General features: G+C 41.9%; 1 protein-coding gene across 5 annotated transcripts in view; it reads left to right on the top strand.

Annotated features, from left to right (window-relative positions):
* zfhx3b (zinc finger homeobox 3b) overlaps positions 1–15,929 on the top strand; it is a 219,310-nt gene extending 203,381 nt beyond the window's left edge. For all 5 annotated transcript variants that reach the window (XM_078175685.1, XM_033628824.2, XM_033628842.2 and 2 more), the window contains 3 exons: positions 2,436–2,559; positions 3,087–8,684; positions 9,148–15,929. In XM_078175685.1, coding sequence (XP_078031811.1) covers positions 2,436–2,559; positions 3,087–8,684; positions 9,148–10,892 — 7,467 coding nt within the window. In that variant the 3' untranslated portion in view covers positions 10,893–15,929. The remainder of the gene's footprint in view (positions 1–2,435; positions 2,560–3,086; positions 8,685–9,147) is intronic.
* The last annotated feature ends 9,724 nt before the right edge of the window (positions 15,930–25,653 follow it).

Genomic DNA, 25,653 nt, shown 5'->3' with positions numbered 1-25,653 from the left:
GTAATGTAAATCATTGCTTTTTTTGTTTTGTGACTTTCAGTGTTGCTTGCATTAATTCCCCACTTTTCATTTTGAAGAGATAGAGAGGTAACAAAAACAAAGAATGAAATGGCTGGATGTATACTGGTAAATTTGTGACCGTACCAGCCAAATGCAGTCTGTACACAGTGATGGAAAGTGTTAACTGTTTAACCTTGAAACTCCTGTTGCTTGAGGATAATTCTGCTCCATTTGGATCTGGTCCGTAGGCTATATGATATGCTACAGTACGTTCAGCTGTGTTCTCACTGTGCCTATTAGAGGAGTAATTAGAAAGCATATGGCACATATGGTAAATTAACCAAAGCATCAGCCATAGAGATCTGACACTCTGCTCGCTTACGTTTCAATACAAATACCACTAGGATGCATCCTTTGAGATTCTCCCCCTTTTGTCTCCATTGTTTGAAACATCTTTATTATAAACATGACTACCAATAAGTCTTAAGGCTAAGAGTATAAGGTGAAGAACGTCTTAAAATAAAGGTTCACCAGTGAACAGGAGGGAAAAGACGAGGGAATTGAAATGCAGCATGTAGAGTGAAGCTGATTACTCTGTTTGTGAAGTTAATTGAAGGAAGGTGACACAGAGAGGGCCTCATCTTCCAACCTCACGCAGTTTCAGCTGACGATTATTGTTAAATAGGGAACTGTTAATCAGTGATTTTGATGAATTATCAGGTTTTAAGGTGAGAGAAGGTTATCAGAGAGAGAAACAGGAGGAAATTTAGGGGACAGGCGCAAGAATAAACAGAGGTTGCTGTCATTCACACATGAATGACTCCAACCTTTTGAGAGGAGGAAGAACCTGGGTTCCTCTTTGTACTTTTTTCAATCAATACCTATTCGTCCTTGTCATATTTGAATTAGAAAAGTACAAAGAAAAAAAGTTTTGCTAAATAAAAAATGCAGATCTTCTTATTAGTGATGACATTGTTTTTTTTTTTCTTTTGATTTTACCGTTTTATTAAAGAGCACACAGTCTTATTTAGTAATTCTTCTTCAATTGATTTTGTTTTGTTTTTTAATTGGCACTTTATAATTGTACTACTGAGAATTCCGGAGCTAAAGCTGAATTGTAAGAAGGCTGGATGTTGTTTATCTCCCTTTTCTACTTATTACAGTAGTTATTTTTGAAGAGTTTTTTTCATTAGTCCTATTTTATTAGTCCCCCCTCATAAAGCTTGTAGCTGGCTGAGATACTGTATGACATGAGGTCTGTCATCCTAATTGGCAGCAGCAGCACTTAGAGGTTCAGTGTGTAGGATTTAGGGGCATATATTGGCAGAAATTGCATTTATTATAATAAAATAAGAATGTTTTCTTTAGTGTATAATCATTTGAAAATAAGAATCATCGTGTTTTTGTTACCTTAGAATGAGCTGTTTATATCTACCAAGGTAGCGGGTCCTTGTCTACGAAGATCTCTGTGTTGCACAGCCATGTTTCTACAGTAGCCCAGAATGGACAAACCAAATGCTGGCTCTAGACAGGACTATTTGTGTTTTTTCATCGGCCAACATAGCTAGCAGCCCTTCCATGATGAGCCAAACATTATTATAAAAAAAACCAAACACTGAAACTACTTTATTCTGCATTTTTACCGGTTTAAATCACTGGGTCCATTTGTTTTGGAGAAGATGCAAACTGCAGATGATTTAGCTCCCAGTAAAAACCTCCTGAATGTCTGGATCTTAAGTTATCAGAGAAAAAAGTTGAGCACACATTAGCAGGTGCTGGGCTAGCAGCCTGGAACAGTATTTGAAAACCACTGATTTTTAGGGTGAATCTGATTTATTCAGTGTTTATACTGGTTTGAATTAAAAGGGCCGTTTGTTTTGGAGAGGAAGAGACCACTGTGGATAATTCAGCCCCTAGTAAGAACCTCATGAACAATGAACACTGAAAGAATCCTAACTGGAAGGTCACGCTTGGCACATGGGAGAAGTTTCACCTGAACGCAGTCTGCAATATGCACTGCTAGATGCCACTAAATCCTACACACCGTTCCTTTAAATAGCCACATGCTAAAGCAAAGGGCTGTGAAACTTTACATTATGTGAAAAATGGTATGTTCATAAATGTGGTCATAACTGTGTGTATGTATGTGTACATAATGTATGAGTGATTCATATGTAAATAGTAACATACAAATGTGTGATAATCTCTGCACTGACTCCCTTGATTATTATGTTTAGTGTCAATATCACTCAGTGCTATGTAAAAATGTTACAGTATACATTATTGATCTGTCTAACCCATTCCTGGTAACTGCTTTGTGTATCCTTGTGTTTGTGTCTGTAGTTTCCTTTAATCATTTAAACTAAACTATTAAATTACATTATCACTCAACAAGATTATTCACACTAGAATTCCTTTGTGCTTTGCTTTTCCAGGTAACAGCATCTGAAGTACTGCCAGCAAGCATGTTCATACCTGTACCAAGTCCAGACAGAGAGTCCCAGAGCACCCCTCATGCCACAACCAACTCTAACTCGGAAGAGACAAAGAAGCAAGCTGGTTAGTACCTGACTCTGTCGGAAATTTAGAATAGGTCAATATTTTTGGCGTACAAATTCCTATGAAGTGTGTCTTTAAGGCCTGAATCATTTACAGAAGTTTTACCTACAGTATGTGTTCTGTAACGAGCATATTGTCACAGTGAACTCAGTTGTATCACTATGATTGTGTATGCACACACTGGTACAGTATTAGGTCAGTAGTTGTTTTTACTAAGAAATGAAGAATCATTATTCAGGTATTTGAAAGAAATGTGCGATGGCAATGGTTTAATTGTATTTTTGACACACAGTGTATTGAAAGACAATACACTCTTTCATACTTAAGCCTTCATTCACAACGAGACAGTATGATTGATGGTTGGTATTTGTAATTAGTCATTGCCCTTTATTTCTTTCCGCCTTCCCAAGAGGGCTAACACAATGAGTGCTTTAATGTCCTTTATTGGCATTACTGGGGGGAAAAAAACACTTTGCAAATGTAGGGACTAATGAATTGCTTTCTTCTTTTGGTGTATTTATTCACAGATGCATCAGATGCTGATCCAGAGAAGGGGGTGTCACTCCCTACAGAAATAGCAGAATCTCGCAAGTCACCTCTGGAAGATCAACAGTCAGAGAGGGATGATGCCACAGGATTCCTGTGTTGGAAGAAAGGCTGTAATCAAGTGTTCAAGTCCTCCAACTCCCTTCAGATGCATTTCAATGAAGTTCACAACAAAAGGCCCCAGTTGCCTGTTTCAGATCGCCATGTATACAAGTACCGCTGTAATCAATGCAGCCTGGCCTTCAAAACCGTGGAGAAACTACAGCTCCATTCGCAGTACCATGTGATCAGGGCAGCCACTATGTGCTGCCTCTGCCAGCGAAGCTTCAGAACACTACAGGCCTTGAAGAAACATTTAGAAACCAGCCACCTTGAGCTGAGTGAAGCTGATATCCAGCAGCTTTATGGGGGCTTATTGATGAATGGTGACATTATGGTGATGGGTGACCCATCCCTTGGTGAGGAGCATGGAAGTCTGGGAGAAGATGACAAAGAGGGAGATGAAAGTGACCCAGAGGAAAAACAAAGCCCAACAGGCAGTGATTCTGGCTCACTGCAGGAGGATTCTGGATCTGAACCTAAACGTGCTTTGCCATTCAGAAAGGGCCCCAACTTTACCATGGAGAAGTTCTTGGATCCATCTCGTCCTTTCAAGTGCACTGTATGCAAAGAGTCTTTTACTCAGAAGAACATTCTTCTGGTTCACTATAACTCTGTGTCCCATCTGCATAAGGTGAAAAGGGCTCTTCAGGAGTCCACCACTGGCCAACCTGAGCCTACCAGCAGCCCTGACAACAAGCCATTCAAGTGCAGTACTTGTAATGTGGCATACAGCCAGAGTTCTACGCTGGAGATCCACATGCGCTCTGTTCTACATCAGACCAAAGCTAGGGCAGCCAAACTTGAAGCAGCAGGAGGGATCCCTAGCTCTGCAAGTGCTGCTGGTTTAAGCGGTGGGGGTTCCAGCATCAACACTTCAACATCTAGTCCAAGCCCAGCCAGCAACTCAACGACTAGCTCTACAAACCACAGTTCTTCTGGGTCCCAAACAGCTCAGAATATTCTTGGAGGAAACCATATGAACCAGACTCATAGCATTGAAAGCCTGGGGAATTCTTCAGTGAGTTGCCATCCCTCACCATCTGAGAACCATGAGGTAAAAAAATCAAAGTTTTCTGACATGCTTTCTGCTAGGGGGCAGCAACAACAACAGCAGCAACAACAACAACAACAACAACAACAACAGCAGCAGCAGCAGCAGCAGCAGCTTCAGCAACAACAACAATTGGCTCAGGCTCAAGCCCAAGCTCAAGCCCAGCTTCAGCAAGAGATCCAGCAGCAGGCTGCTCTTTTACAATCACAGCTCTTCAACCCAGCACTTCTGCAGCACTTCCCCATGACAACTGATGCACTTCTCCCCCTGCAACAGCAGCAGTTACTGTTCCCTTTCTACATCCCTGGAGCAGAATTTCAGCTGAACCCAGAGATCAACATCAGTAATTCAGCACTTGGCCTAGCAGGATCCTCCACCTCCTCACTGCTGGAAGATCTAAAAAACTCAGCCCAGCAGGCCCAGCAGAGTTGCTTGCAGCAGCAATTGATGCACCACCACCTTCAGCAGCAACATCAACAACAACAACAGCAGCAGCAGCAGCAGCAACAACAGCAGCAGCAACAACAGCAGGCTCAGGGGCAGATGGCAATGCTGCAGCAGAATGCATCTCTTCTTCAGCAGGCTGACAAAAAGCAGAGACCTCCCTCCTCTCAGAATGAGAAAGACAGAGAACTACAAAGAGAGAAGGGCACAAGTGAAAAAAATGAGGAATACCCCAACAAAGATTCTACAGACAGCAAGCCAAGAGAAAAGAAGGACATTCAGCATATTTCAATAAACATAAACCATGATACTGGCTTGCCTCCACCAAGGATTGCTTCAGATGCTCGAGGAAATGCAACTAAAGCCCTGCTGGAAAATTTTGGGTTTGAGTTAGTAATTCAGTACAATGAAAATAAACAGAAAGCTCAGAAAAAGACAGCTGGACCTACAGGATCAAGTGGTCCAGGTGGGATAACAAGAGTGGTGGACCCCATTGAGGGATTAGAGAAACTGGAATGTGAAGCCTGTGGCAAGCTGTTTTCAAACATACTGATTCTAAAGAGTCACCAGGAGCATATCCACCAGGCTTTCTTTCCATTTCGATCCCTCGAGAGATTTGCCAAGGAATACAGAGAACAATATGATAAACTCTATCCACTGAGACCCCCTACACCAGAGGCTGCTCCTCCTCCTCCACAGCCTCCTCCCCCACCTCCACCTCCACCCCCTCCACCCCAAAGAGCTCCCACACCAAATATTCCTGTCTCTGCTGCGTCTCTCACACCTCCAACAGTACCTACCCCACAGCCGCAAGTTCAGATGGCACAGATTCCCATGCCAATGGATTTGCCCCTTTTCTCGCCACTCATGATGCAGCCCATGTCTCTCCAGTCCTTGCCCTCTCAATTGACTCCTCAGCTGCCATCTGTTGAACCAAGCCTGGCCTCAGACCTGGCCCAGCTCTATCAACAACAGCTCACACCAGCCATGCTACAACAGCAGCAGAACAAGAGGCCACGGACACGCATCACAGATGACCAGCTTAGGGTCCTGCGACAGTACTTTGATATCAACAATTCACCAAATGAGGAGCAGATTAAAGAGATGGCAGACAAGTCAGGATTGCCCCAAAAAGTCATAAAGCACTGGTTCAGAAACACGCTGTTTAAAGAGCGACAGCGCAACAAAGACTCACCATACAATTTCAATAATCCACCAACGACAACTTTAGAAGACACAAAAATTGACTCTAAACCTCCTTCCCCTGAACCTATGAAACAAGAATTATATGGAAGTAAGAGATCATCCAGGACAAGATTTACTGACTACCAGCTAAGAGTGCTACAAGACTTCTTTGATGCTAATGCTTATCCTAAAGATGATGAATTTGAACAGCTCTCCAACCTTCTGAGCCTCCCCACTCGTGTTATTGTTGTGTGGTTCCAAAATGCACGCCAGAAGGCAAGGAAGAATTATGAAAACCAAGGTGAGGGTGCAAAAGATGGTGAAAGGCGAGAACTGTCAAATGATCGCTATATCCGCACCTCAAATCTGAACTACCAGTGCAAGAAATGCAGTCTGGTTTTCCAGCGTATATTTGATCTAATAAAACACCAAAAGAAGCTGTGTTACAAAGATGAAGATGAGGAGGGACAGTATGACAGCCAAAATGAGGATTCGCTGGATTATTCCAATGATTGTTACACTCCCTCTGGGTCTTCCTGTCACACCCCAATGCCCTCCTCTTCAAGTCTCTGCCCACTTCCACCCTCCACTTCGGCATTCTCACACCTCTCATCCACTGAAAAGGAGGAGGCATCACCAGCATCCACCTCAAACCTCTACGATGATGAGAAGCCCAAGCAGTTGCCAGGAATTTCTGCAGATCCACGAGAAAACCAAACCTCTATTAAGCAGGAGGTTGTGCATCAACCCCAGTCTGAGGCACAACACCATAGACCCCAGAGAGAAGAGAAGATTCAAACTATTTCCAAGCCCATCAAACATTCATCTCCTTCCTTCTCTCAGCAGCAACAGCAGTGTGGTCCCTCTGCCTCCCAGACAAGCCAGGCCTCATCGCAAAGCTCTCACATGAGCCTCAATGCACACCTGTCCTCTGCCACACAGCAACTGGCACAACAGATGATCCCGTATCAGTGTGAGCAGTGCAAGATTGGCTTCCCCTCCTTTGAGCACTGGCAGGAACACCAGCAATTACACTTCCTTTCTGTGCAAAATCAATTCATCCACCCTCAATTCCTAGACCGTCCAATTGATATGTCTTTCATGCTATTTGATCCAAGCAATCCTCTCCTGGCAAGTCAGCTACTCTCTGGGGCAATGCCACAGATTCCCAGCAGCTCTGCCACCTCTCCGTCCACCCCCACCTCCACCATGAACTCCCTGAAGAGGAAGTTAGAGGAGAAAGCTGGCACCAGCCCTGGAGAGAATGACAGCACAAACAGCGGAGAAGAGCCACAGAGAGACAAGCGGCTCAGAACCACCATCACACCTGAGCAGCTAGAGATCCTGTATCAGAAGTATTTATTAGATTCAAATCCTACACGAAAAATGCTCGACCACATTGCTCACGAGGTGGGATTAAAAAAGAGAGTAGTGCAAGTCTGGTTCCAAAATACCAGAGCCAGAGAGAGAAAAGGCCAGTTTCGAGCAGTAGGGCCAGCTCAAGCTCATCGTAGGTGCCCTTTTTGTCGAGCTCTATTCAAAGCAAAAACTGCCCTTGAGGCACACATTCGCTCTCGTCACTGGCATGAAGCCAAACGTGCTGGATATAATTTAGCTCTCGCTGGTATGTTACCTGAACAGGAGGGTATGCAAATAAAAATAGATGCTTTAGAGTCAGCAAGTTACTCCCAAATGGCCCCAGCAAATAGTGATGGACAAAGCTCCTCTATGTCACCAGTAAACAAAGGCATGGATTTGTCCCCCAGGGCTCTACTGAGCCCTTCATCCATTAAAGTTGAGGGGATGGAAGATTTTGAGAGCGCAACCATGTCCTCTGTGAACCTCAGCTTTGATCACAGCAAACTGGATAATGATGACTGCTCTTCTGTGAATACAGCCATCACTGACACAACCACAGGTGATGAGGCCAATGCTGATAATGACAGTGCTGATGCCAAGCACAGCCAAATCAGCGGTGATTACTTGTCAAAGTCTGGGGGCACAGTTGCCCTCCTTGAAGGTGATGACCAGATGTCCTCAGGGCTAGTAAGCCCTGCAACAAGCTATTATGCTAAGGACTATGACAATGAACATATGATTGATCACAGTGAGACGTCCAGCCTGGCTGACCCATGCTCACCAAGTCCTGGAGCCTCAGGTACCAGGAGCATTGACAGCGGAGATCGCCCTGGCCAAAAGCGCTTCCGTACCCAAATGACTAACCTCCAGCTCAAAGTGTTGAAATCCTGTTTTAACGACTACAGGACTCCCACTATGCTGGAATGTGAGGTACTTGGCAATGACATTGGACTTCCAAAGAGAGTGGTTCAGGTGTGGTTTCAAAATGCTCGTGCCAAGGAGAAAAAGGCTAAGCTTAACATGGCCAAGCACTTCGGAATAAATCAGACATCCTACGAGGGGCCGAAGACTGAATGCACTTTGTGTGGTGTCAAGTACAGTGCTCGCCTCTCTGTCCGTGATCACATTTTCTCCCAGCAACACATCTCTAAGGTGAAGGATACCATTGGCAGCCAGATCGATAAGGAAAAAGAATACTTTGACCCCGCCACTGTCCGCCAACTTATGGCCCAGCAAGAGATGGACCGCATTAAGAAGGCCAATGAAGTTTTAGGACTGGCGCAGCAGCAGGCCATGCAGCAGCAGGGGATGTTTGATAACCCTGCCATGCAGGCTCTGAATCTCCAGTCAGCTTATCCAAATCTGCAAGGCATCCCACCTGTCCTTTTGCCAGGGGTTGGCAGCCCCTCTCTTTCCAGCTTTAACTCATCTAATTCAGGTATGTCATCATTTGGACTCACTCACTGATTAACAGATAAATTATGAGGTGCAGAGTTTTAGATCTATTACTATAGAACACATTACACTAGAACACAACATTTTTACTCTCTCTAAAGCAATTTCTTATCAATCAGTCTCGTGTACTCATTTACACTGGCACACATACTGAATGCGTCACATTATGCAATGGCCTTGCCTTTGTTGATATCTAACCAAATACAGAATCTCCTCAAATGTCCAAAATTAACCTTAACTTAACCTAAACCAAAACAGAGTGAACAATGGCTCAGTCTGACTTTGCGAAGATTGCATGAGCTTATTATAATTTATTATTTATAACTTCTCTGTGTGTATTTATATAATGACACAATTTATCGTATTGTCTACTTATCTCATATCATTGAATATTTTTATATGCCTGTTAATTCTTGAATGTTTGTCTGTATTTGAAAAATTTCCAGCTTTAACTCCTCCAAAACCTTCAAACCTCCTGAACATGCCTGGTGCCAGTGTTCCCTCACCTAGCCTCCCCACATCCGGATTACCCAACAAGCCTCCCTCCTCATCGTCTCTTGCCGCATCCAGCCCAGCCCAGACCAACACGTCTGCTTCCCATTCGAGCCCCACCTCTACATCCACCTCCACTTCCTCCACCACCCAGTCCGGCTCCCGGCCTGAACCCCCCAAAGAACGTGATGCTGAGAGGGTAAGAGAGAAGGAGAAGTCCAAGGAAAAGACGGAGAAGCCCTCAACTCCATCATCAACTGGAAGCACCCCTGCCCCTTCCACTTCTGCTGCCAGTGCCAAGAAGGAGAAACCAGACACAGCTGTACCTGCCACCTCCATGCCCACACCTGGTATGGAGTATGTGGTAGACCCTGCCCAGCTTCAGGCCCTGCAAGCTGCTTTGGCATCAGACCCCACAGCTCTCCTCACCAACCAGTTTTTGCCCTACTTCATGCCTGGCTTTTCCCCGTATTACACCCCACAGATCCCCGGGGCTCTCCAAGGGGGCTACCTGCAACCCATGTATGGTATGGAAAGTCTCTTCCCTTATAACCCAGCATTGTCACAAGCACTGATGGGCCTGTCTCCAGGGTCCCTGCTGCAGCATTACCAGCAATATCAGCAGAGCTTGCAGGAGGCACTACAGCAGCAGCAGCGGCAGCTTCAGCAGATCCAGCAACCCAAGGCGAGCCAAACTCCAGTTCCCCCTCAAACCTTGGGGGATCGCAAAGAATCTGCCAAAGATCCAGTGAAAACAGAGGAGCAAAAGGGCAAACCCCATAGTGACCCCCCCACTTCCTCCCCCTCTTCTTCTTCCTCCTCCTCTCATAATAAAGTACCCTCTGAGCAGAAAGAGATGGATGGCAAAGCTGTGGACCCCCATCTAGACCAGTACATCGTCCCCAAGGTGCAGTGTAAACTGGCATGCCGCAAGTGTCAAGCAGTTTTCACCAAGGAAGAAGCGGCTATTACCCACCTTAAATCTAACTGTTTTTTCGGTCAGTCTGTGGCAAACCTGCAAGAGATGTTGCTGCGTGTCCCTGGTGGCGTAGGTGCAGGGGCTGGAAGTCTCTATGACTGCCTGGCTTGTGACACTACGTTGGATGGGGAGAAAGCACTCAGTCAACACCTGGAATCGGCATTGCACAAACACAGAACAATCAAGCGATCAGCCAGAAATGCCAAAGAGCACGCTACTAGTTTATTACCTCACTCTTCAGCCTGCTTCCCCAATCCTAACACCGCATCTACCTCGCAGTCTGCCACTCATCCCATCAGCAGCCCCCCTCCCCCGCCAACAACATCAGCCACCATGCCATCCTCTGCTGTCTCCTCTTCCCTGTGCTCCTCCTCGACTACCCCACTCAACACCACAGCTGCCGGCAAACCATGGCCCCAGGCCCCTTTCTCCAGAGCTTTAGCTGGGAAGCCCAATGCCAGTCCCTCCTCTTCTTCCTCCTCTTTTCCTCCAATGTCCTCACCTTCAACGGTTACCTCAAGTTCATTGAGCACCTCAGGAGTTCAGACCTCGATACCAACAGACGTCTTTACCGACGAGTCTGATTCTGACAGCAGTCAGAAGTCAGCAGACAGGCTTGGCAGGACGGCGGAGGAGCCGCAGCAGCCTGGCTTTGTCAAAGACAGTAGTAGTTGTAGTAGTAATCTTGCTAGTGTAGGAACAGACTCCATCAGATTGTAAAAGAGCTTTCAGTGATGGACAATATTTAAAAAACACTAAAAAAAAAGACAAAAAAAATCACAAATGGAAAAAACATAAAAAGCAGCAATGTTAAAAATACATTAAAAGTATACAAACCAATTTCAGAAAAAGATGTGTAAAGACTAACTGCAATTCCAAAGCTTGTAACCAAAAATTTAAATGTTAGTGGATTGTTTTCCCATATCAACATGCTGGTTTTCGTTTTGTTTTTTTTTTTGTTTTTTTTGGTTTTTTTTTCTGTTTTTGTTTTGTTTTGTTTTTGTTTTATTCAACTGAAATACATGCATACTAATATATGAGAATAGAAAAGATCGCTGCAGTTATGTTTTGGGTAATGGTAGAGGAATGCTGTACTGTATGGCAATGGACTGCCTCAAAGTTGACAAATGGCCCAAGAACCCTTTTGAAGAAATACGAGTCAACAAGCTGTCCCTTTGTTTTGTAATAATTTCTACTTAATAGCACAGTCACAAAAAGCCAGTATGTACTGTATGGGAGAATAGTCTATCAGTTTTCTTGCTATTTAAGCATTCAGATACCAATGGCTTGCAAAAGTAAAAGAATAATGTAATGTCTATTTTATTCTCAGGTCAACAGCTCACAGATGTTTTTTTCTGTTACAGAAATCCATGTTTTACACCTTTTGTTTCCAACAGAAGATAAGCATTTTTTTCTTTCATAACTTGATTTAATAACAGAAAGTTTTAAGTAGAATGAAATTTTAATAAGGCATTGTTTCTGGGCATTCAAAAAGGGTAAATGATTTGCTGATTTTAACATTGGAAATCCTTTTAAAGGGGGGAAATCGCAATCCCATTATACCCAGACAAGGAGAGCATTGCAGACATAACGGGCGATAAAAAGAGTTTTGATTAAAAAAAAAAACAACCTTCTGTATTTATGATAGATATGAACATTTTTGGTGTTAAGTAGATTGTTGCATTGGAAATGAATTTAAACAGTATGGTAGGTTGAAAAAAACTTTGTGTACATTTAGCTTTTGTATTGTCCAACTTTAAGACGCTTCATTTGATGTTGTCTTGGTCATTCCGATAGACTAGATTATGGACAGGTAATTTATCTCAACTTTGTTTCTGTCTTATTCTCAAACTTCTTGGGAAACGTTCACCCAAATGCCCCTCCTGACAAGGCAGGATCCTCTTTTAGAATTATTTAAATTTTATGGTTTGGTTGGTACTGCGCTAACCAAACCAAATAGATCCTGGGTGAAATATTGAAAGTTTTATTATTTTTATTTAATTTTTGTGTTACCTTTGTGCACTTATCACTGTCTGACACCTATTTCTCACTCTACTTGTTCCTCTCTTCGCACTTATTTTTCTCTGCTCTCCTGTGTTTGTAGATATGTACACTACAAAGCAGGTCTTTTGTTCTTCATGTAGTGTGGCTACAGTCTTTATTTTCATTTTGACATTTTTGTTGTCATAAATGAAAATGAAAAAAGAATACTAATAATAATTCTCACGCTTTAAGACAAAAAGAAAATCCAAAGACTAAACACTTTTCACCATTGGTGCATAAATATGAGAAAAGAGGCTTCTTTATACTTGAGAATTTGTTGCTGTTTTTAGAGGAAAGAAAACAAAGTTTTAAAAGATAAAGGAGTACGCATCAGAGTTGCCGTTTTTGCTTCTTTGCAAGCAAACAGGTGGCTTTTTTACGTAAATACCAAAAACCAAAAAGGGCCCTTGTCCTTGCATTGTGGAGTAGCACCGTTACAGAGCCATTGCAGTTTGTAAGATAGAGGTTATTAATCTTTGTTTGACTTTTTTGTCACATTCAAATGTCCATTTTTTTTAAGAAAATGTATAAGGTCTGGTCTTCAAGGACATACGTTTTGCTGCTAATGTAGAATTTTGAAAGAAAAAAAAAGTACCTAGATGCATGCTCATTTTGCTTTTGGCTAAGCTTTAACTAAAACAAACAATAAACCAATTTCTTGCCTCTGCAACACCTTTTTTTTCTTGTTGCAAAAACGGAACTTTGAAGACTGTGAATATATGTTCCAAAGGACATTTTGCCGATTTTCTTTTTGAACAGACCAATGTTTAAAGCCAATGATCTATAACGTTTGTAAAGAACAGTGCATTCCAAATATCACAATGGATTTTTCTTAAGCAAGGACTGATCCTATTTCATTTAATTGCTTTTAATTGTCACAATCTATTTTTTTCTTCTTCTCATTTTTAAAGTGACTGTAAACTGTTGTGTAAATTTTTGCATCATTGGTTGCTGAACAACGTGACCTCCATATGTCATTTTGTGCTGGCATGGAACATTGCTGAGAATCCCTCCATCCAGTCAAGGTTGTTGCTCACTTGTTAAGCAAGTAATAGTGGTTACCAAAAAATGTATATAATACATCTGGTACTGATGCGTCTCATAGGTTTAGTGACATTTATGCCAGTCAACATACAGCTAGTCTCAGAGGGAAATGGTGGCTGTTCTGCCGAGGTGTCGTTGCCCCCCTTCCTGGGAAATCCACCAGTGACTTGTCCCACGTGTCTGCAGGGTGCCACTTCCACACATAGATTACAGGTTTTTAAGGGACATCTTCATTCCAAAGCATTATTTCTGGAAAAAAGTAGGAGGTTTTTTGAAGATGTCCCTTGATTTCAAATAGCAAGGATGCTTTCATGTCCAAAGAAGTCACCCACTTCATTTTGTTGCAATGGAAATGGATGTGCATAGGTACCCCCCACCCTCTCACTGATGATCCAATGAACTAAAACATTTATTTTTAAAAACCAAGACATATTTAAATTTGTGAAACTACTTTTTGGCCACTATTGTATAGTCAATATATTCGCCCTAATGAATACAAGGCACAATCTCAGAAGTGTGTTTAAAGTGCTTCGTCTTGCAGAGCAATGTGATTTGGTGTTAATACCACAGCATGCTGTCGAAAGTCAGGAGATTTGGTCTGCAAGCTTGCTACTTCTCTAAAGTCCAGTTCCCTGAAATACTGTTCACGTGTACTTATTTTTTAAAACTTTCTTAAGTTGTACAGTTTTCCCAAATATGTTTGCTTTATTTTAATTTTCAGACAATGTCAGACATGTATTGTTATTTTCTTATAAGTATTTGTATTTTATTTTAGTTTCTGTATATTACTTTTTATCATAAATTAACACTAGCTTTAATTTGAATTGCTGAAATTAAGAAACTAAAACAAAAAATATGACCTGGCCACTTTATGGTGTGATAATGTTCTTTATATTCATTGTCTCGATGATACTGTTTGCTCTCTTATTTCCAAAGTGTAATCTTTTTTGGCTCTTTTGTGGAAGACAAAGTTGAAGTCTCTACATCAGATTCAGCCAGCATGGACTGTGTGTGAGTTTGTATGCTTGTGTGTGCGTGTGTGTGTGTGTGTGTGCGTGTTTCATAAGAGCCAGCATCAATTCAAGTTTTTTCTCGTTTGCCTTTTATTTTTTTGTATATGTTACACACCAAAACAAACTGAACCACAAAGCTGGATTATGAATAAGTGAAATTTAGAAAATCCAATTTTAACGATAACGATCAGAAATGATACCGAAGCACTGAGCAGTTTTTACTTTGATTGAATTTATGAATGTGGCCAAAGCTTTATGCAGTTGAAACAAAAAGAAAAAAAAAAAAGGTTACAAGTTGTGCCCGAGATAAGTGTATATTTTATTGTGGCACAAAACGCTATTGTGGATAATTGCATCCACCGACTTACATTGGGATACTTGATTTTAATGGACATTTACAAAGAGAGAGATAAAGACAAGGTTTTGCTGTAGAGGTCATCTTTTGCCCACTGTGAAAATGAACGTGTACCTGTATACAGATATAGATATATTTAAAACAAGACATCAACTTTTTTTTTTTTTTTCATTTTTGTTTTCTTTTATTTTTTTCTTTCGAGATGAAGAAGGAATGAAAAGAGAAAAAAAGGACTCTGGGAAGCTTTGGAAATCTCGTTAGGAGGACATGAGAGGCTGTGGGCACACCAAAACTGGGCATGGGGAGCCAAAGGCAGGCTCAAAACAGCTTTAAAACCACCTCCTTATTTGATTACTGACAACTCTGTAATGGGAATGGACTCTGGAACCAATGGACATGTGTGACACAGAGAGGAAAGTCCTTAGATGAAACTGAACTTAAGTGGCTCCAGCTGCCTCTTTCTCCTTTCTGTCTGTCTCTTTCTTTCTCCAGCTCTGCCTCTGCTTCTGCTCTTTGATGGACATTTTCCAAATTTCAGGACAGGATGGACAGACATGCTTGCTTCATTTCTCCCAGTTCATGTTGCTACCCGTTTCATTTCCTTGTGCTTGTCTCTGGTTGACAAGTTAAGCTCTCCAGTCAAATGGCGGCTCACCCCTCTCTCTGTTGATTACATAATCTAAAAAGAGAAATTAATAACAGAGAGAGGGGACGGGTTCTCGAAGCTGTCATTCTTAAAGAGGCAGTTACACTAAAAAAGCGTATTAACCAAAATTAACAACCAAACTAACAACCAAACAACCATTTGCTCCAACTTCAAAGATGAACTGTTACTTGGAGCTCTCTGTTCCTTTTGTGACTTCTGGTGCCACAATGTTTTTTTTTATGCTTTTAGTTTTTTCTTTTTGTTTCCTTGAATTACTCCTCCTTTGAGCCTCATAAGCATGGCTCTGTGGCTCCAGGCAGCCCATCCGAGGGTAGAAAAAAACAGCCTTGCAATGTACAAAAAAGAGCAAGTTAAACCAAAAATGTTGTTCTTGATGTCTTTTCTATACTGTAGTCTTGTTAGCTTTTTTGTTACTGTAATTATATGATGAAGATTTCCAAACTGTACCAAATTACATGGAAACTAACATACATACAACCACATGGAACTTCAGACTTTTAAAGAAACTTTTGTCACAAAACCTTGTTGTCCTAGTTAAGTTGATTGTAGATGGTAATTGAATATACTCCTTTGAAAATATTTCATCAAGTATGTTTCTTGCTCATTGTGATACATTAAAAAAGTATGAGCATAAATGGCACTGGTGTGGACTCATCTTTGAGCGCTCAACCGACTGACGGACTGACTGACTTTCACATAATCTTGAAAAGACCCAAAAACTATGTTTTACAGAATCAATCAATTTACAATAATTAATTCCTTTTTTATATGTAATCTAAACAGTAAACAAATTAAACTTTCAGATGTTAACATAATTCCATAGTAGTATATTTTTGCTTTAATAATGAAAAGAAATTCGACCCCATCTTTCCAACAGGATCACTGATTGTACATTTACAAGGAACCCATCAGGAAACAGATAAAAACATAGTTTGGATATTACAGTGCACGTACATTACAACTTACTCATGATTCAGAGTGTGAGCTGGGATTCCCTGCACACGGCTGTCAACATGGAGGTGGCCAAGCTAGCGGCTAGCAGCTAACAGCGGCAACAGTGCTGACAGAGCTAACTTTGCTAACATGCATGGAACTTAAGGGTGGGCATTATGCTTCTGTGACGATGTCGTTTTGCAGCCATGGGTACAGCTCGTTCTCACGCCAAATTCATCATATATCGCCGCTTTGTTAGTAATTTTGCCATCAGATACCATCGCGCAAAGTCAGCTTTTGTGGCAGTATGATACGCGTCAGTCAGCAGTTATTTCTGATGCCGCCAGCCACAACCGAACTTGTCAAATACCGCAGCTTTGTCAGTGAATGTCAGCGTCAGAGACCAATGCACCAAGACACTGTTCGCAGCTGTAAGATATGTGCCTGCTGACGGCTATTTTTGATGTAACCATCAACCACTGTAGTTTAAAGAGTGAGAAAGTTCATATAGGGTGGGCTGGGGTCAAACACTGGATTTTCACCCGCAAGATTGCAGTTCATATCCCGTGTGAAACCACAAGTGAAACGAGTTATTTTAATAATAACGTAATGTGCTAGTATGTGTAGAATACTACACTAGATGTATGTCACATGACGTAATATTATGTTAGTAAGAACTGTACTTATTTTAAGTCCAACCATAACCATGTGCTCTACACAGTGTTCTACCCACGTAATAACTTTATTTTGATAAAAGACTGTATGCATGTAACAAGCAGAAACTGTACATTTCCTGTGAAAACCAGAAGTGTATTTTTAAAGGACAATGCATGTATCAAGCGTCAACCGAGACACCGTACCTGAATGTCCAAAATCGACACACGAGGGTGACCAGCATGTCGTATTTTGATGTTTAGGTCCACTAAAAAGACAAGTTGGGATGAGAATGAGTCAGGAGGTCAGGACGGTGTTATCAGCAGTAACCTCTATATGAGCACAGGGCAAAGTGGTGGCGATTAGTGAGCCAGTGGGATACTAACACAGGGAGTTGTGTGCACTAACATTACGATGACCAGACATTCAGGATGTGTCCCGAGTTCCAACAAATGTAAAACACTAAAATGTTCCAGTTTGTTTTTTAATTGTTTTTAACACAGTTAAAATAGTATTTGTATTATTCATGTTTTCAAGCATTTACGTAGACGTTTATTTGCCTATGTTCTGTCCCACTCATTTAGTAACCCAACATAAAAACCAACAATTTTCTATGCGTCTGTATTTATGTCAGTTAATCAGTATATTGTTGTCAAGGCTGTTGCTAGCCAATGAGTCACCGTAGGTGTCACAGGCTACGACGCTTGCAGCTCCTTCTGACAGAACCTGTCAGTACGCTAATGGGTAGCTGTCACGCCAAAGAGAAAGTCAGTGAAATCCTTCCATCATTAAATATCCAGCAATGAAGATGCTGCATTCATGGCAACCATAGTGTTGAAAAGGTGTGCTCAGTAGATGTGCTAAGCATTGAAATAATTGTCCCCCATCCTGATGAAAATGCCTATAGAGCATCCATAAGCGCATACATGTATGTGTCTATGAATGTGCAATACACTGAGTCCCAGTTTGGGGGTTTGAAAATATGCTCACCCTAACTAACATTTACATGCTGAACATAGAAGCTCGGGTTACAACACAGAGGGAGCGTGACTTGATTATCTGCGTAGGACGTTACAACTTAACAATATCTTTACATAGCTAATAGTTGTTTGCTGCTGTATTAATGCTCTGAATGTCCCGTACAGCTTCTTTAACTTGGGGAAAATGATACACCATGCTCAGTAAGCAGTGGGTAGTTCAGGGGGGCTGGGAGTTTGGACCATACCCAGTGAAAACAGAGTGGGTCCAGCTCTGCGTGTTAAGCAAAATGTAATTCACAGCAGACATTGAGGTTCACTAACAGAGGGACTGGCATTGATCAGCAACATGTACGAGCCCCCGCTGATATGTTCTGGTCAATTTGTACAAAGAAGCAGTGAGATATTAGTGATTGTGCCTTTAATTCTGCAGTGTTGTTAAAATTAGAGTGGCTTAACACTGTTTTAATTGATATGTAGAGTGATCTTGTCAGATCCCTTCATCCTCTGATCTGCCCATGCGTTATATTTAGATGGCTGGTAGGAATTGTAAGTGCCCTAGCCTAATTAATACATATTAAGCAACAACTGTGAACTTCTTCTTAATTAGGGGTGGCTGTGTGCAGCTAAAAGAATCAGAGGCACTGACAATGAAGCTCGGAAAAGTGGAACTTAAAATGAGATTTATTATAAGAATTAATCGGAGAATTGCCTCATAAATCATAACTGTGGAAAGAGCATCAAAACTGGGATCTCAAAATAACTACACTTTTGGGTGTTTTACCTCATCCAAGTGCGGGCAAGACTGAAACTGTAGAAGTTGTTATGCATTTGAATTAGCATTTTGGCGAACTGAAGTGCAATGTTGTCACCTAGGAGGTTTTGCATGTATTGCTCATTCGCGCAAATACGGGAACATGGTTAAACTGATACCATGGTCTGTGTTAATCTGAGACAGGCATCATTAACACAATTACAGCTTTGGTACCCCCGCTTTAGTAATATTATTGAAATATTATGCAACATATCTGTCATATTAGAGAGGACAGACTTTTAAATGTAGGGCATGTTTATCATACAGTTACTTCTCAGAGAAATATGTCATGGCTTAAGCACAAACCCATAACATATTGTTTCAAATATGACCTATCTTTTAAGACAAGACAAGTTTTATTGCTATATACTGACTTGAACATCCATTTTTATCACGTTTTCTAAAGGGACTGAGTCACTGTGGTCTTTGAACCGCTCCGCTGCTCATAGAATATGGCTGAAAAGCTTCATGTCTTTTATAAATGAAACACATTCTCAGGAACTTTGTTAAAATCGTGCTGCTTTGTGAGGAAAATATGAAAACAGCAAAAATGTGAGGAGCAGCAAACCTCTAAAGAGAGTTAAAGAAAGAGGCCATCCTGTGTCAAGCAACAGGCGAGATTCATTGGCCATGTTGAGCCAATTAACACGCAAGGGCACATCCCGAATGAATTAAAAACACCCTAATCCGATCAGTGTGAAAAGCAAGGCCATTTCCTTCATAGGCCTGGACCAGATGGCACTCACACTCAGATGCTATACTGAAACAGGCCAGGCCCAGTCACACAGTGTGAAATTGGGTTAGTGCCTGAGTCTAACATAGGCCCTGGGCAATGTGAGCTCCCAAACCCATTCTCCCCTGGCCTAAAGGTACAGGGCCCACCATGCCAATCTTTGGCCCCATATTTAATTATCATTCTCAATGCACCTCACTAACTCAGTCATTTCAGTCAGAGGTGGAGCTGACAGCTTCCTAGAGTCATTTGTCTCTTTCGACCAGTCAACCTTTTACATATCCCAAATAGCCTCTGACATACCACAGAATGTTCTCTATCATAGCACAGAAGACAAGCACAGCTCTGTTGGATAGAATATCACAGGGTCGGTTTGTCTCTCTCTGACCCGAGCTGGGTGGTGTTACCATGCTGAGGTCCAAGTTCTTGCTTTGTTGGGATAATGGCTTGTTGGGGTTTCCAGAGCTCTTTAGTATCAGCTTTCAACCTTTGCAGGGGAATCGTGGTGCAAATGTTGGATGATTCTCGTCAAAATGACTACAAAAGTTGTGCTATGTCATCTTGGGCCTTGTCTTAAATAAAAAACATAGCTCTTTAATGGTTGTTTGGCTTAGGGTTGGTATTACCACTTGACACCACAAAGGCAGCAAATGAGGAGCAGAAGCTGTAAGGGAAACCACATCACCACACATCCCAGCATCCAATTCCACACAGCAATAGTCAGGGCATCTTGCCTCCATCTTAGCCAAGAGAAAGGTCACCCCTGCCTGTTCCCTGTCCCGTTCCACAGTTTTCACACACACCCTAAAATGTGACACAGTGAAACTACCTTTAACTGTCCGACAGCATCATGTGGTAGGAGGATGAGAAATCGTAAAAGTATGCAGACTTTGATCCAAGCATTGTCACTAATACTAAACCTGTTGAAGGCTTTAGAAAAATGTTGAATTGCGTATAAACTGTTCTGAACTGCACTGAAGTAACAAATTGGAGTGTGTCACCAGCAGATACTGCGGACATACTGGATACATTTGCGACTAAGCCAATGAAAGACCTAGCTAAGCTGGTCTGCTTTGCACATGAGCAGCTTACACTGTCACTGTCAAGGGTTAACCCCTGACAGACAGTCTGGTGAAATAACATAGATGAAATACCATAGGTAAAGAACAGGAATTTCACCACCGAGCCTGAAAGCTGCATAGTCCTTCTTTCCACGCAGCTCCTGCTCCCCCATTTTCCACCCCCATATATACCCTGTTGCCTGGCCACATTGTCTTCTTCCCCTATCAATGTCAAAGGCAAATTACACTACAGCCTTGAGGACAGGTCAAACTAATTCAATCTAATCTGTCAGATAAAATGATGGGTGGGTGAGGATCAAAGGGATGAAAAAATTAAAAGGGAAAACTCGGTTTCTTTTGAATTATAGCCTTAAGTTTCCTGATTCAAAGTGGGTTGACACATCCTCACATCATTTTATATTGTAAGCCCAGAAAAAAAAATACATATCATACCACCTGTGCTGGTTAAGCGAGCGGCCTATAAACCCCTCTGCCTAAACTCTACCTCGACGGCTTCCCACCCGCATGGGATTCATGCTGGGGTAGGTGTGGAGGGTGTCTTGGCAGGCTCTGGGCCTTGCCGAAGCATTTCCCGTCTCCTGAACACAGGATCAGGTGTCGCCATTTTCACAGCACCTTCTGGTTCTGTTTAACAGGAAATGAGGTCCATCAGAAGAACTCTGACCAAAACTGAGCCAGAATGGGCCCTGACAGGCAGGAATATTAGCCTGTGACGGCAGTCAGTAATTGAATGATCGGCTCACCCCCCCCCCCCCCCCCTCGCTCGTAATGAAGAGAATATGTGCGGGGAATGTGTTTGTCCTTCTCTATCCTTCATCTGCCCTTTTCCTTTCCTCTTTTCCCCCTGTTTTTCCCCCTTAATAAATCATTTGCGGGGGTAGAAATAAGGGATAATTTTACTTCACTTCAAAGTGCTTCTCGTGGTGTCATTTCTGTAACCTCAAAGTGATGATGCATTAAAAAGGCTTGGGGTGAGCTCTGCCTGAGAGTGTTTTCAGCCTTTAAACGGAGCTGTGCTGATAGTGTCGTGAGAGACTGAGCTGAAGTACATGAGAGATCAATTATCACACCTCATTTTGTTCTCATATGCAAAATGATAATGGGTGGACCATGTCAGACCTGAACCATCAGGTGGTGTATCCTTTCTCCATAAATGTGTTTCACAGATTGTCTGAAGGGGTCTGTTAAATCCCTTTAACGGTTAAAAAAAGGGGAAGGGAAAGAATTTGGCTTCTCCTTGATCTGTCTTCAAATGTCCCTCTGCGGACGAGATTTAAGAGTGATAAAGCAACAGAATAAACCTAGCACTCAGCATGATATCACTACACACTTGTAAACACTACTTTCATATTGGAGGGTTTGTAAAAAAACAAAACAAAAAAAAAAACCTATTATCCCGTAGTTTTTCCTGCGTGTTTGTCAGCAAACAGTAGAACAACTGTAAGACGGCGTACTTGTGCCATAAAGGAGCTTGGGTTTAAGACACGGGTGAGGGAAGGTGATGCTGTTGAGGAGGCGCAGCTTTGAGGTGCAGCCTCATATTTCACATAGCTTTGGGGAGAATGTCAACTCTGAGAAGAATTCTTAATACAATAATTGCTTTGAGACTTGTTCTTATTAATATTTCTCTGACTCAGGTTTTGTATTTTTTAAACCCTAACCAAAATCAGTTGTAGTGTATTGCTGCTGGAATGCCTGTCAGACTGGGCCCTGACCCTGGGCTGGCTGCTATAATGATGGGAAGATGAAAGAGCCAGGCCCATTCCCAGGCTGCCCTGTTAGGGGGTGCAAGCCTGTGAAATGGAGAGATAATGGAGACCAGGTGTGCTGTGGATGCCTGAGACACTCCTCACTCAGTCTGAGAGCTCCTCTCAGTGAGAGGGAGGGCACACTACCGCTGTTGAAAACGAACTGGGCTGCAGTCCAGTTTCTCACTCCATATCATGCACACACATATATACTTTATAATATATATGTAAAAATATATTATTTAAGTATATATGCTTAAGTTGTTTGACTTGGAAACCCACCAAGTGCTGCACCTGTATTTAAACTGGTGCTGCGCTGTCTTTTTTTTGCTCATAAAAACCACATTGCATTCATATATGTGAGAATGTGGGCTGAGAATCTATATTTTCTTGAATAATGTGCACATGGCTGTCTCCGTGGTATTCATAAACACGATAATTTGACCATTCAGAACAACTATTTTTGAGCATTTACCCCTTTGTATCTGTCATTAATTTAAAGTAGAGAAGTTTTAAAAGAAAGGTCAGGCAGACTGGCCGCAAAAGTGTTTCTAATTGGAACAGACAGGCTTGCAAAGCTCTGCTGTAATTACAATCTAATTAGCAGGCAGCTAGCAGAATCCAACATTCCATTTAACATCAACAATTTAACCCTTTACGGGAACCCTCTGAGAACATATTTCAAAGATTCATGCAGATCCTGTGGGAGAAACAGTCTGCCCCACTTCTGTCTTCTACAGGAGGTCAGTTGATGTCAATTGGAGAGAGAGCTGAAAATGTTGAAGAGGGACTCAAGTGACGATAAGTCCTCATTAAAGTCTTCTCCATGAGAGCTTGTTGAATGATAAATATTAAACATTGATTACATACAAATAGGAATGACTCTCTTATCATCACCGACTATTGTCTTCCTTAGATTATCGCATAATTAAATCGAACAGGGTCCTGCTGAGGCCTTTTTGTCAAGTGAGTGAATTACTAATTATTCCCACATGAATATGTGGCAATCACAGTGGCTGCCATACTGTATGAACAAGCACGCAAAGGTAGTCAATCCATACGAATATGAGAATATTGCAGTGAGGCAGATTCTTATTTGATTTACTCTGTCTGGCTATTAAAAGGGCTGTCACTCAGGATGGCTTATCTTGTGAGCCAAAATGCGGCTGCACATTTTGGAATATAGCTTTTTCATATTGTGTATATCAAGCAGTCATTATGTTTACCAGATAATTTTCGGGGAGGCACAAAGGCCCGCTCCAAGTGATTGAAAACTTCAATCGCAAAATAAAAAGGCAATGAAAGTGTGTATGAATATGTTTCAAGCACATATTGTGTGTGAAAGACAACAAACACACTTTTTTTGGTTTTTTTTTGGCGAGCTCTTCTGTCAGGTTGGGATCATAAAGCCTGACCCCTTTTTACGTAGTGAATGGGTTGTTTTCAGATGAAAATTCAGCCGCTCAATTTGCTGATGCTTCATTTGAGTTTATTCCTCCAGAGCTGTCAATGCACCTGACCTGTCAGGACAGAATATATATTAAAAGTCTGTGGATTAAAATGCATGAGTTTGGCTGGAGTCCAATGGGTTATGCCCCCCTCCCCCCCTGCCCCCCCACCCCCGGCAAAACTAATTGGGGGTCAATATTACTGTCTTTGAGAGGCTGTGGTGTGCTCACTTTTTTCAAGCTAGCATGAAGGTAGCGGTATCTTATGAAACTAGATTACCTTAGGCATCCACTAGTACCAATCATGTTGGCATTGTTGGGAAGCTTTCTAATTAATGCCTCAAATTTAGGCTAAATTTTGGCAAGGGGACAACTGGCATGGCCATTTTCAAGGGGTTCTTTTAGGCTTGGGTGGTATCATGGTATTATGGCATACCAGGTTATATAGAAATCCAGACAGTATGCTTTTCAGTACAGTCAGAAATACAGGCGCTCAAGTTTCTATTAACCTAATACTCGAGAGGACTTGAGACTAAGGATGTTTTGCATGTAGTACACATCACACACCACTAGAGGTCAGTCTGGTGCAACAGTCACTCGAGCTGCAATTGGTGGGGACAACGTTACAGGACAGACCGGAACAGCTGACAGGGAAAGCAGCTTGTTTTCACATCTAACTCAGTGAATTAAGGGTTTCCTTTGACCAAAGTGGAGTTGGTGATTGCTGGAATAGTGAACTAGTGTGTTTTAGGTGAGTTAACAAGGCAGTCACAGTTCCGTTAAAGAGGAAAAACAAGAATTCAGAAAGTGTATGGCTGTATTTATCTGTTTGATAAGGAAAATAGGTATTAGAATATTACCTCTCTTGACTTTTGAGATTTTATTTTGTTATTTATTGGAGTGAAAATTCCAAGAGAGCTTGCAGAATGCAGCAAAGTCGCTGGCCAGTAGGGGTGTTACTGCCACATACAAATACTGTCAAATACCATATACCCCAGTGAAATCCCAGGTAGGTATGAAGGTATAAAAAATAGATACTACACAAGCCAAGGTTCCATTAACTCTCACCTCAAGATATTTGAAAGAAAATGGGTTCTATGGATTTCCACTTCTGTAATCTTGTGAAGGCTTGTTCCCAGGAAATGTTTTGATCCTTGCAGTCAATGCAGTCCTTCAAATTAAAACTGGATATTTGTCTTATAAGGAAAAAACAGCCTATTTGTAGGGCAATGAATCACCTAACATGTATAGATTTATAACACATTGAAACAGGATTATTGTGGGACTCAAAATGTTAACTGTACTGGTATAAGTCTATGCACATCAGATGATTAGCAGCATTAGTTGTAAAATAAGAAACCAAACTATATCAGTAAGTGATTCCTTAACTTTTCATATTGACATAGTTTTCAGCAAGCCTGTATACAACACATTCTCACTCCGATCTCGTCACATATCGACATTCGGTCATGGACTTTTCATGTCCAGATATGACATACAAGGTACCACAGTGCAAATTGACAGGTTTTTTTTTTCCTTCAGCAACTAATACACATGGTTAGGTTGAGGCAACAAAAGCACATGATTGGGTTTAGGGGAAAAAGAACAGGGTTTGGCTTTAGAATCTTATAGGATGCTTACATCACTCTCCCGGGGTGAAAGTCAGTGTTTGTTGAACGCATCCACCACCCCACCATCCAGCCCCACTCGGACTTTTGCCGCCTTAATTTTCACTCTTGTCCCACTGTGTTTCCCCCCTGACGCTGCCAAGTGCCGTTAAATTATAACAGCGACCAGCTGCGTATCATGCTGACATTAAAGGATTGCTTTTTTCGTCAGTGTCTGACTCCGCAAGTCACTGCCCGAACACCAGATTTTGACGACTTAAGAGTGATTCTGGATTGCTATGTACACAACAGAATAATAGGGTTCCTGAAATTCACTTATGGTGTTTGCTTTTGGTGTGCCAC

The sequence above is a fragment of the Epinephelus lanceolatus genome, chromosome 2, assembly GCF_041903045.1.
Source record: "Epinephelus lanceolatus isolate andai-2023 chromosome 2, ASM4190304v1, whole genome shotgun sequence".
In the NCBI taxonomy this organism is placed as follows: Eukaryota; Metazoa; Chordata; class Actinopteri; order Perciformes; family Serranidae; genus Epinephelus; species Epinephelus lanceolatus.
This window is presented reverse-complemented; position numbering and strand designations above follow the sequence as displayed.